Genomic DNA, 11,436 nt, shown 5'->3' with positions numbered 1-11,436 from the left:
GAGGAGCCTTGGGCGGGCGGGAACCCCCGGAGCCCCCGCCCTTTCCCCGCCGCTCCCCGCGGGCCGTGACGCGCCCGGAAGGCGGCGCCGTCACTTCCTCGGCCGCCATCTTGTCGGGGCTGAGGCAGCGCCCGCCGGCCCCGCTCCGTGTGCGCGGCCCGCCCGAGCCCGCCCCGCCATGGCCAACAACAGCCCCGCGGTCGCCAATTGCCAGGGGCAGCAGGCGGCCCAGCACCCGCCCGGCGCCGGCCCGCCCGTGCAGCAGCCGCTGCAGGGCGGGGGCCCCAAGCCGGCGGCCTCGGGCAAGCAGGGCAACGTGCTGCCGCTGTGGGGCAACGAGAAAACCATGAACCTGAACCCCATGATCCTCACCAACATCCTCTCGTCGCCCTACTTCAAGGTGCAGCTCTACGAGCTCAAGACCTACCACGAAGTGGTGGACGAGATCTATTTCAAGGTGAGCCCGCCGGCCGCGCTGGCGCCGGGCCCGGTTTGGTCGCGGCCCGCGCCTTCTCGCCCCTCGCCCTGCGCTGAGGGATGGGAGCAAATACCGCTCGTGTGGCTTGGCCGCGGGTGCTGCTTTCTCTGCCTTACAAAAGAGGCGTGTTCCTCACCGGATCTGGAGCGGCGGAGCTGTGAGTTAGGCTGGCAGCGGGCAGCGTGAGCCGGGGCGGTGGGGGCGAAATGGCCGTCGAAGAGCTGCGCCTTCAGCCGGAGGGAGCGCGGAGGCCGCAAAGCTCCGGCGGCCGGACCGGCCCTGCCCGCTGCCCGGGGCGCCGACACGCCGTGTGTGCGGTGACTGTAGGTGCTCTCGACAGGAGTCTGCATGGGGCCTTCCTCCTGAGTTGGACGTGAGGATTCCCTCCGTTACCCATCAACAAAGTTCATTTTACCGCTTCCCTTGGCGTTGGTAGGATGTGCTGGGGAGAGGAGTGATCTGTATCAGGGCACCCATGTCTCGGTTCTTGTTTTGTTAGCAGGATTGAATCAGTTTTGCAGCGAGGCTTCCATCAAGCCCGTCTCCCAGGTAGAGGTAGGCATAATTAATGCTCATCAACACAACCACTTTCTTTGTTCTGATAACGAGACCAAAATACAGATAATGCAAGCTTAGATAATTCAGCTGTCTTTAGTCACCTGCGCTTTGGTGGTTATTGGGATATTTTTTCAGGTGAATTCATCTTGCTTGCTAAAGTTAGTGTGACAGTGGTTTCAGCATATTTGAGATTAAAAATAAGAAAGGTAACCTTTTTGTTTCATTTGACCAAGGCAAGTCAAGTTACTTCGAGCACTGTAATTGTAAAAAATAACTCCGCCACAGTATTTTGTGGGTTTTTTGGCAGTTTGCACTTACCTATGCTACTGTTGGCCCACTTAATGACAGCACTGCCTTGCCTGTGCTCTCTCATTTGGAGCTCATTATTTATGACACCTAATAAAGTAACAGAGATTGTCAGCAAAGCATCTCTCCAGTTAATTTACCACTTGCTGCACGTGAGAGAGACTGTCTGAACAGAAAGTAGCAGAGTTTACTTATGCAAGTGATGGCTAGACCTGAAAAATTTATAAAACAAACATTTTCAGGAAATTTGAGAAATTACTCTATTTTAAGTGGAGTTTTTGAGGTATAGTAAAAATATTTTATGGGATTCTTTGTGTTGGTAGAGCTCTGCTGCAGTAGGTCACATAGTTCGTTCACATGCCTTATTGTTTCATTCTACAAAGGGCTTAATGTTAAATTGGGGAGAAAATTTGACTTTATATTAAAAATCTGGTTATTAATCCTGTGCAAATAAAGTTTGTTTACTGAACTTGTGTCAGTTACTCTGACTCAAAACTGCAGGCTAAATAAAGAGAAGACTCAGCCTCTTACTCACTCATGAGTAATGGATGTGGGGGAGAAGATAACCTGATGGTTAAGGTGCTTCATTGATAGTAAAAAGATCTGAATTCTCTTCATGTTTCAACGTTACTGAATTATTGTTGTATGGGGTTTTTTTCTTTGAATGAACACGATACCCATTGTAGCAGGTGTATTTTCAAGTGTATTTTTCTGTCTTTGAGAAACAAGTGGCTCATTTAAAAAAATGGGAGAATGTTGGGTGCCAGATTACCAGGAAAGATGATTTTAAGTCACACAGGCAGCTAATGATAGCGACCATCTTTGAATATATGGATTCTGTCCAGATATTTGAATTAATACACTTGTAGTTCTGGTCTCCTGTTTCAGTTCTGTATCGGCAAAGTGCAGGACTTCCTCTTTCTTTATCCCTGTCCTCAGCTTCGTTAGTCTGTACTTCCCACAAATTAAGCAGAGGCAGCAGTCGTTAAAGGATCAAAACTTAGAATGCTCCTTTCTGAAATAAGTATTGTTTTCAGGGCTTTTTTATTTGGGTTTTTTTGTTTTTTAATTAATGTCTGTCAAACCCAGCATGTTTATATTGATTGTGGCCTATAAAAGTAACTAATTAAAAACTTGTAGACTAACATTGTGATAGTGTTATATTTGATACTTGGACTAAAAAATACTTTTCCTGTGAGAGGCAAAATTCTATATAATCAGGAGGCTGTGCAGTGTTGTTTGTGTGCTATCGGTGAACTTCTTATGCAATACTAATGATACAGGAAGTCAGAGTGCATTTTGAATACTATGGTATTGGCATCTCTCATATATCCTGTGTGGCTAAGGTGGCAACTGTAAAAAACCCAAACAAACAGTTCAACAGCTTCAACTGTCAGTGTATCTCTGATTTCATGTCATTGTGTGCATAGTTAGTTTTGTTTCATGTATTGTTAAAGAATTTTAATTGGTGAAGTACGGTACAGCCATGAACTCATTCCAAAATTGGTGTCACACCATTGGGTTGTGTTTTATTTGGTTTGGTTTAGGTTTTTTTATTTGTTTCTTCTGAGTGTTTTTGTTGGTTTTTTTGGGGAGGGTGTTGTGTTTTTCTTTTAAGTATTTTTTTAAGTTGATGTGCCTGGGCAATATACTTGTTCATTGCTTCTCTGAATTTCACAATTTCAAATGAGTATAGGCAGTTTTATGGTTCTGAACTTGCTTATTATGACTCTTATTGTCTAGTTTTAGGAATGGTGTTGCTTAACTACGTTTGTGCAGTCATTTCTAACTGATCTGACAGATTTGAATTGGGCAAATTTTATTTGTTAGTACTTGGGAACCATTTCATCTAAGAACATCACTACAGTGTACAAGAAAAGACACTGCCTTTTTATATTAAAATACTACACTTTGTAAACATTTATTTTGTCCTAGTTGTAGGTGACAGTGAAAAGAAATCTCAAGCTAAGTTCACTGCATAAATGAGACTTATGAATATGAGACTGTTTGTTGTGAGTTCTGTAGCTCCCATCAGCAGTTACCACTAAACTAAAGGATACAGTTTAATAGAGGCAGTTCTTCAGTCACCCCAAGAAAATAGTAATGGTGGGGTTTAGCCATAAAGCATTTGAAAATACATGAAGTATAGAATAAGCATGGGTGCTTCCTTTGGTGTTCTGGGATTTGTTTGTTTTAATCTTCATTCATGATTTTGGCTATAATTTATTAATGTAATTAAAAATGCCAGATGCCTTGCTTTAATGACAAAGCAGACTTGGTCTTGAATTTGGTAGAAGGCAAGCTTTTAAGGTTGGTTTAGGAGTCCATTGTTTAAATCAGGTTTGTATAGGCACCTAAACATTATGGAGGCTGCAATTGTAATTTTCTTTTCTTATTCCTGTCCCCCACCTCACCCTTTCAGGTTACACATGTTGAACCCTGGGAAAAGGGCAGCAGGAAAACCGCAGGCCAGACAGGGATGTGTGGAGGGGTAAGTAGAAGTACGTGCCTTCTTAAATTTTTCTGTCTGGTAAATAACTTTCCCAAACATACTAAAACTTGCTGCTATGTTGACAGTCTCTAGATATAAAAGTATCTGTTACAAGAAGTAGATACATTCCTTTTGCTTCCAAAGCTATGGATGCAAATAGTGTTACTTTTTCCACATAGCTTTGTTTGTAGATGTAGATTTTACCCTGTGTTAGTTTCCATATTCTTTTGTAGATGTGGGATAATGTCTTTGTGACTTCTGCATCCTCACTCAACTTTTTGTTTTGAAAGGTGCGTGGTGTTGGAACTGGAGGAATTGTGTCCACTGCCTTTTGTCTGCTCTACAAATTATTTACGCTGAAACTCACTCGTAAGCAAGTGATGGGCCTTATAACTCATACAGACTCTCCATATATTAGGGCTCTTGGATTTATGTATATTAGGTAAGTATCAATATCATGAACCAATGACTGTCTTAATGTGCAGGAAGCTGTATTAAACTTTTACGTTCTTTTTGTACTTGAAGGTACACACAACCACCTACAGATCTATGGGACTGGTTTGAATCCTTTCTTGATGATGAAGAGGTATGTCGGCGAGGGTAATAATTTGTTTTCTTTTGTTTCTTTTCATGTTACTGCCTTAGGTTTAAACGTTGTTTCATAACGTTTTCTGTAGTTTGGGTGTTGCAATGTTATGTTCTTGTAATGTCCTTAATTAGTGCAGGAAGCAGGTCTGAGCTGGGACCTGGGTCATTTAGATTTAGATGGTTAGTGTGTTACTATGTCAGATTTGCAGAGCCATGTGAAACAGGTGTGGTGAATCACAGTTCAGACAGCAGACTGTGGGAATGGCTTCTGTGCATTTTTTAAAGACACAGTTACTGTTAAGCAAGGTTAGTAAGTCATGAGAGTCCTAAATTTGTATAACCTATTTATTACTGGGATGGGAGAATTGATGCTTACATAGAAGAGTGGGAGGTATAAACTAACATTGACCTTGGAAAACACTGCCAAAAATCTCAGTGGTAATTATTCATGTCCTGGAATAACTAAACCCAGGATTTCTTCAGAGGAGAAGCAAACAGCCTGAGTATGGCATAAGGTGGTATTGTTTCTGGAGCTTTATTGTCTTTGCTAATGGGGCAAATAAAGTTGCTCACTGACGAAATTTGGTATAGAGGCTTCATTACTGTGCAGTCAGATGGGAGAATACCTTTGGTACCCTAGTCCTGAGTTACTGTTTGGGTAAACAGAGTAGGGAGTCGATGAGAGAGGTTTCTTGGTCTATGAAGTTGGATACGCAGTCTGATACATACTGCTGCAATTTGTATTTATTCAGCAGGTTTTAAATTAGATCCTAGATTTAAGAATGGAACAGGAAGGATCATTTGCCCTCTTTACTGTGATAGTGTACATCTACTTTGAAAAATTTCAAATGCTATACTTGCAAATGATGTCCAAATACTTGTAATAAAAATAATGTTAATTATACTTGACTCTGACTGCAATGCAGTGTATTTATTTTAAACAGCTTCTTTCATGCTAAGTATCAAAAACACTGTGCAAAGGAATCAACTGTTATTTCAGGTAAACCTGTGCTATTCTACGTTTTTAACAAAAAATCAAAACAAATTTGAATCTTGATTGCATCTCTGTGGTCGTGAACTCTCCTCTGCAATGTTGCACTGTAATTTATGAGGAGGATTGGGGTGGTTTCATTCTCAGGGTCCTGCAAACTCAATTGCAAGGACAACAAAGCGATCACAGGTGCAATACATTGTGCAGGTCTTAACTGGTTCATTATTCAAAGCACATTTTTTAGTTTCTATATTTCAGTTCTTGCAGATACTGGTTATCAAGATATATTTGTTTCTTGTTGTTTAAAATCTCCCAATATATCTTTGGAATTAGTCTTTCTTTCCCTGCTGCTATCAGTAGCTTTGTGTTATGCAGAAAAACTGCTTGAGGCTGCTTAAGTTTCTTACCAGTCCTAGTCAAGCTCTATAGGATGAAGTAAATTTTTATATATGGAATTATTTAAACCTACAGGATCTTTTTTTTCCCTCCAGTTCTTAAATATGTGGAAGCAGTTCATCTTTTGTCATGCTGCTGTGAAAAACTTCCCAGGATACAGAGTTACTTTTCAAAATGCTTCTTATGTTTATTTTGTTTAACTGTACGTACTCTCCAGGTGCTACGTTTAACTCCTTTTTTTCTTCTTTAGATCTCTGCAGCGATTATATTTGGAAAAACTGTTTATCTGAACACTTAAATGTGTGTGAGTGCAAGCAGTTTTACGTTTAGATTTTCTCTTCCTGTTTAGATAACAAATCTCACTTTCCTTGTGTGCTTGCACTATAGGTTTGGGACTGACAATAGCTGACTAACATGTCCTGAGCTGTGAGAGGGCATAGCAAGAAGGCCTTCATGCGGTAATGACCCTTTTCAGAGACAATGGTCATCATGGATTATGCGTTTCCAATTATTTGTTCATTTATTTCTTTTTTTACATATTTCTAAATTAGAAACCTCACTGCTTCATGGCAGTTGGTTTGCTATTGCTTCCAATTCTGTTAGGATGCCATTTTGTACTAGAGGTTTTTCTATGATCATTTTTAGATAGGCAGTGATGTAGTCCATAAATGATTTAGGCCACAGGGTTGGGTATGATGGTACACAGTTGTACGTCCACAAAATGGAGTATTAAATGTACTTTCAGAGGACTTCTCAACATTTTGGCATTTAAATGAGATACAGAATCATACCATATAACCAGACTGTGTAAGGGGATTTTGCGTTAATCTCTTCATCGACAGTCCCTTACCATCCAGATGGCTGCAGGATTAGTGTGTGCCTGCATGCATATATATTAAGTCCCATTCCCTGTCTGTAACGTACTGCCAAATCCAAAGGGTGCAGAGTTTTGAATTTTTCTAAGGAAATGTATTAGAATATGAGACAAGTAAACTTTCATAATCATGAGACTTCAATAGGACAGTAATGTAGCAGCATTTTTTTTTTAATCAATAAAGAACGTTTTTGACCATCAGGGTATTTTTTGCTTGTATTTTGCAGGATCTGGATGTGAAGGCAGGTGGGGGTTGTGTTATGACCATTGGGGAGATGCTTCGTTCCTTCCTCACAAAGCTTGAATGGTTTTCCACCTTGTTTCCAAGAATTCCTGTGCCGGTCCAGAAAGCTATTGACCAGCAAATCAAAAGCAGACCTAGAAAAATCAAGAAAGATGGCAAGGAGGGAATGGAAGAAATTGAACGGCATGCGGAACGTAGACGTTCAAGGTTATACACACGTTACTTTAAAGATTAATGTTGAAAGTTCAATATTGAAGTACTTGTTGTCTTTTCACTGAGATAGGTTTTAAGGCAACAGTAAAAAACAGTTTATGGATGCTAATGGATTACAATCATCAGATGATATTTGGTATTTAAGATTAAAAACAGATGGCGTATGTAAAGTATAAATTGGAAAGAAAAAGGTGTCTTAACCGTAAAAGTATGTGTTTCACATTGAATATCTTCTGTTTTAAAAGGTCTCCAAGACCAAGATCGATCAGTCCCAGGAGGTCTCCCAGAAGATCCAGAAGCAGAAGTCACCATCGGGAAGGCCATGGATCATCTAGTTTTGACAGAGAACTAGAAAGAGAAAGAGAACGGCAGAGATTAGAACGTGAAGCAAAGGAGAGAGAAAAAGAAAGGCGGAGATCTCGAAGCACTGATCGCACATTAGAACGGAGGCGAAGCAGGAGCAGGGACAGATACCGAAGCCGTAGTCGAAGTCGTGACAGGAAAGGAGATAGAAGAGACAGGGATAGGGAGCGAGAGAAAGAAAATGAACGGAGTCGGAAAAAAGAGAGAGATTATGATAAGGAAAGAGGTAGTGAGAGGGAAAAAGATCGATCTAGAGAAAGGTCCAAAGAAAGGAAAAGTAAGGGTGATACAGAAGAGAGAAGACACAAAGATGACAAGGATGAGAAGAAACACCGGGATGACAAGAGGGATTCCAAAAAAGAGAGAAAACATAGCAGAAGTCGAAGCCGGGAAAGAAAGCATAGGAGTAGGAGCCGCAGTAGGAACACAGGTAAGCGCAGCAGAAGCAGGAGCAAAGAAAAATCAAGTAAACATAAGAATGAAAATAAGGAGAAGTCAAATAAACGAAGTAGAAGCAGAAGCAGAGGAAGAACAGATAGTGTTGAGAAGGCCAGAAAACGAGATCAGAGTCCCAGCAAAGAAAAATCTAAGAAGCGTAGCAGAAGCAAAGAACGTTCCCACAAACATGATCACAGTGATAGCAAGGACCATTCTGACAAACACGATCGCCGAAGGAGCCAAAGTACAGAACAAGAGAGTGAGGAAAAGCAACAGAAAAACAAAGATGAGACTCTCTGAATTCTTTCAGAAGTGGATCACATTGAATCCTATAAATGTTTGATTAAATCCTGCTTATTTTTTCTTAAAGTTGAGATTGTGCAGTAGTTGATGAGCACTCTTCTCCAACCTCCCTCTAGGCTGCAGATTGTCATTTCCTATTTTGGGTAGGGAAGTGCCTTTGTAAACCCATTCAATGCATTGACGGTTTCAAACCATTTGTTTAGTTTAATTTGTAATGCAGAGATTGTTCTTGCATTTTTATTGTTCAGATGTTTCTGAAATGTACAGTCTGTACATATGTCCTGAAAATGTTTTAATTCCTTTGGCATGGTTGCCATGTTGGTTAAATTTGTATGAGGCAATAAACTGCCACTAATTATACTTCCCTTTTGTAGACGTGGAATTATGGTTTGTATCCTGAAGTTAGCATGGCTGTGCTTTCCATAATAGTATGGCTTTTAGGGATGGATCTGGAACGTGTATTATAGCTGAGATATTTATGTGCATACAATGTACATGGAGGGCTGCAGCTTTAGAACTAACATTTGTGTCCACTGTACCTGCTGTTTTTTTCAAAGCTTTTAAATTGTATTATGTTGATCACTGGTGGTGTAAAATTGAGCAGACTTGGAAAGAGATAGTGGTTTTGATGCAAGGATTTAGAGGATGTTTGGGCTTGTTTAGTAATTCTGTAGAAAGGCTACCTCGAGTGGACACTGTAAAGGTTGACAGATGAATACCGTAGCCATCTATGCATTTTATTTGTTTGAAAAAAATCCATGTAAGCTTCCATTTTTTTAAAAAACACAGTTTATCCATTTGTGATCTTCTAATGTTTTTTAATCAGCAGCTGCACTCTGTCATTTATGATAATCCTGGGCTAATAAAGGCATTTAAGATGGGAAGAGGGAGGTAGGAAGAAGAAAAATATTACAAAGGATTTCAGTTTCAAGCTTCCAAAGCATTTTTATAAGTGTAAACATTTACAATACAAATTAAATGACAGTGTCCTTTTTTAAGTCATATTTTCTACAAATATTAAGGATCACAGTTCATGCTGAACATTTCATCTGGCAGATTTTTTTTTTAAACAGGTGGTTAGAAGCAAAAACCAAAATGAATTGTAGAAAAACATCATATCATTACAGTCCAAGTCTATTTGATAGATTATTCTGATGACTTGTGTACTAAGTGAGGAGAACCATCTGGAATAAACTCTCAATTAATTACTTTGTATTGAGTGTCAGCTTTTCCCTGCACGTTCATTGCCAGTTGAAGAGTGTTTCGGTTCCTTCACATTTCATGTTCAGATCAAATGACACTTTTTTTGAACAAGGGATTTTTTGTAATAAGTACCTTTTAAGGGAGATGTAACAAACAAATGCAGCAGCCCCAAAACTGGAAGAACATTCATGATCATGAAGTGCCCTGAAGGCAGAAGATAGAAATAAATTGATACAGTCTCTGTTTTGCTTCTGTGTGATGCAGGTCATCGAGGCATATTTTTTTTTAACATCCAGGAGAAAACAAATTGTTTCAACTTCTAATGGTACACTTCATTCCATAGAATTCCAAAGAGCAAACTCATTTTTTTTCTTCTTCCCTGCTGTAATTCTCTTCTGAATTAACAGAAGTTCCTTTGTCATTGTGATCCTTACTAATCAAGATTGTTTGATACTGAGGTTGAGGTATTGTCTGCTTATATTCCTGTTACTGATTTTAATTCTGAGATTGAAACAAAACTTAACCTTCAACAAATTCATTCCCTCGCAGTGTAAAACTAAAATACTGAGCTCACATTTAATATGGGAGAAAAACTACTGGCCATTTAATACCCTGTGTAGTAGATTATTAGGACTCTCTCTGCAGTCTGCCAAGTCAAAACAGTGAGGACAACTTTATTTTATCTTGTTTGTGTCTAGAGGTCTTCTTTTGGCCTTGTTTTTAACCTTCAGTTTCTGAAACAAGTATATTCTTGGGCAGAGAGGCTGCAAGGCCAGTGTTGTGTCAGGGAAAATGGATTACTGATTTCCAATTTTACCTTCAGGGCTTCTCCTCCTCTGCCATTGTTGGGAAATGCAGTGAAAGAATGGCTTATATGTATGTAAAATGCAGGTATTTGAGAAGCAATCTTTGACCTCAGAGTGGAGAAGCACTGTCTTACTACAACAAACGTGGTGAACATTTTGATACAGCTTGTGAAAAGGCCAGGCTGTGCCAGTATCTTAAAAGAAGTTATTTGAGGACAGTGCTTTTATTTTCCAGTAAATAGTACTTTCTGACTTAATATGATGCTTATTATCTACCTGAGTTAGCAGTGTAGTGGATAGCACAATATTAGTTACCAAGACCCGTGAAGATTGCTTGGACCAAGACACCTGTCTTAAATTATTCTTGGGACTTAGCATTGTGCAGCTCTCGGGTTTGGATCCAGGACCTCTTGTACTTCATTTCTGTCTTTCTGGTGCCATTTTATTTCACATGACCTTCCTTAAAACCAAACGGACTGTGCTGTGAAAGCAGCTCTGGTGAGCAGGGGTAAGTTCAGTCAAGGTGTCTGTGCTGCCCTGCCCACTCTGCTGTGGGTGCTGCAGTGCAGCTGCACTGGGAGAAAATTTCTGCCAGTTTGAATTCAAGGTGTGAGAGTTGTCCCAGGAGCTGCTCTCGGACAGTCTGTGCACTCTTCAGTTCTCAGGATAAAAGTACAATGACCAGAACACTGTGAACCCAAAGTTCCCACAGTATGCCACATCTCCATAGTCACCTGGCTGTGATAGTTATCCCTTGGGAAGCCTCATCTGTCTTTGAAACTTCCTGTGGCTCCAACGAGAAGTACTGGCCTGGTAATATTAATAGCCTCTTTCAGGATACAAATTCCAGTGTTATGGAGAACCAGAAGGTGTTCCATAACTTCTGCTGGCTTTGGTAGATGTTTGAGCCCTTTGCACTGCTATGAAGCGCATGTGAGTTCATGTGTAGATGTCCCCCACATATAAAGCAGCGTAAACCAGTATTTAAATGCCACTCTTGAGGTTTTGCAATGAGGTCGTCATATATTTTTTTTTTCATTCTTCTCCAGCAGTAGTTGAATGTGGTAGAAAACTTAAAATCTCTAATTTTGGGTTAAATCTGAAATCAACTGAAGGACAGGTTTTTTTCTAGTTCCGTTAATGGACTGACAACAGCCTATCTAAGTTCTAAGCTATTGCTTCTA

At 40.3% G+C, this 11,436-nt stretch overlaps 1 protein-coding gene across 1 annotated transcript; it reads left to right on the top strand.

Annotated features, from left to right (window-relative positions):
- The first annotated feature begins 99 nt into the window (after positions 1-99).
- Positions 100-9,456, top strand: PRPF38B (pre-mRNA processing factor 38B). Its single transcript, XM_071564782.1, has 6 exons — positions 100-457; positions 3,765-3,833; positions 4,124-4,275; positions 4,359-4,419; positions 6,910-7,133; positions 7,385-9,456. The coding sequence occupies exons 1-6, from the start codon at positions 179-181 to the stop codon at positions 8,238-8,240; spliced, it is 1,641 nt and encodes a 546-aa protein (XP_071420883.1). The 5' UTR covers positions 100-178; the 3' UTR covers positions 8,241-9,456.
- The last annotated feature ends 1,980 nt before the right edge of the window (positions 9,457-11,436 follow it).

The sequence above is a fragment of the Pithys albifrons genome, chromosome 10 (assembly GCF_047495875.1).
Source record: "Pithys albifrons albifrons isolate INPA30051 chromosome 10, PitAlb_v1, whole genome shotgun sequence".
Lineage (NCBI taxonomy): Eukaryota > Metazoa > Chordata > Aves > Passeriformes > Thamnophilidae > Pithys > Pithys albifrons.
This window is presented reverse-complemented; position numbering and strand designations above follow the sequence as displayed.

What these genes read in the sequence shown, in the direction of transcription:
- PRPF38B (XM_071564782.1), top strand. Translation starts at nt 179, where the DNA reads ATGGCCAACAACAGCCCCGCGGTCGCCAATTGCCAGGGGCAGCAGGCG. An exon ending in AGACAGGGATGTGTGGAGGG is followed by an intron (nt 3,834 to 4,123) that starts GTAAGTAGAAGT and finishes TTGTTTTGAAAG; the next exon opens with GTGCGTGGTGTTGGAACTGG. An exon ending in CTTGGATTTATGTATATTAG is followed by an intron (nt 4,276 to 4,358) that starts GTAAGTATCAAT and finishes TTGTACTTGAAG; the next exon opens with GTACACACAACCACCTACAG.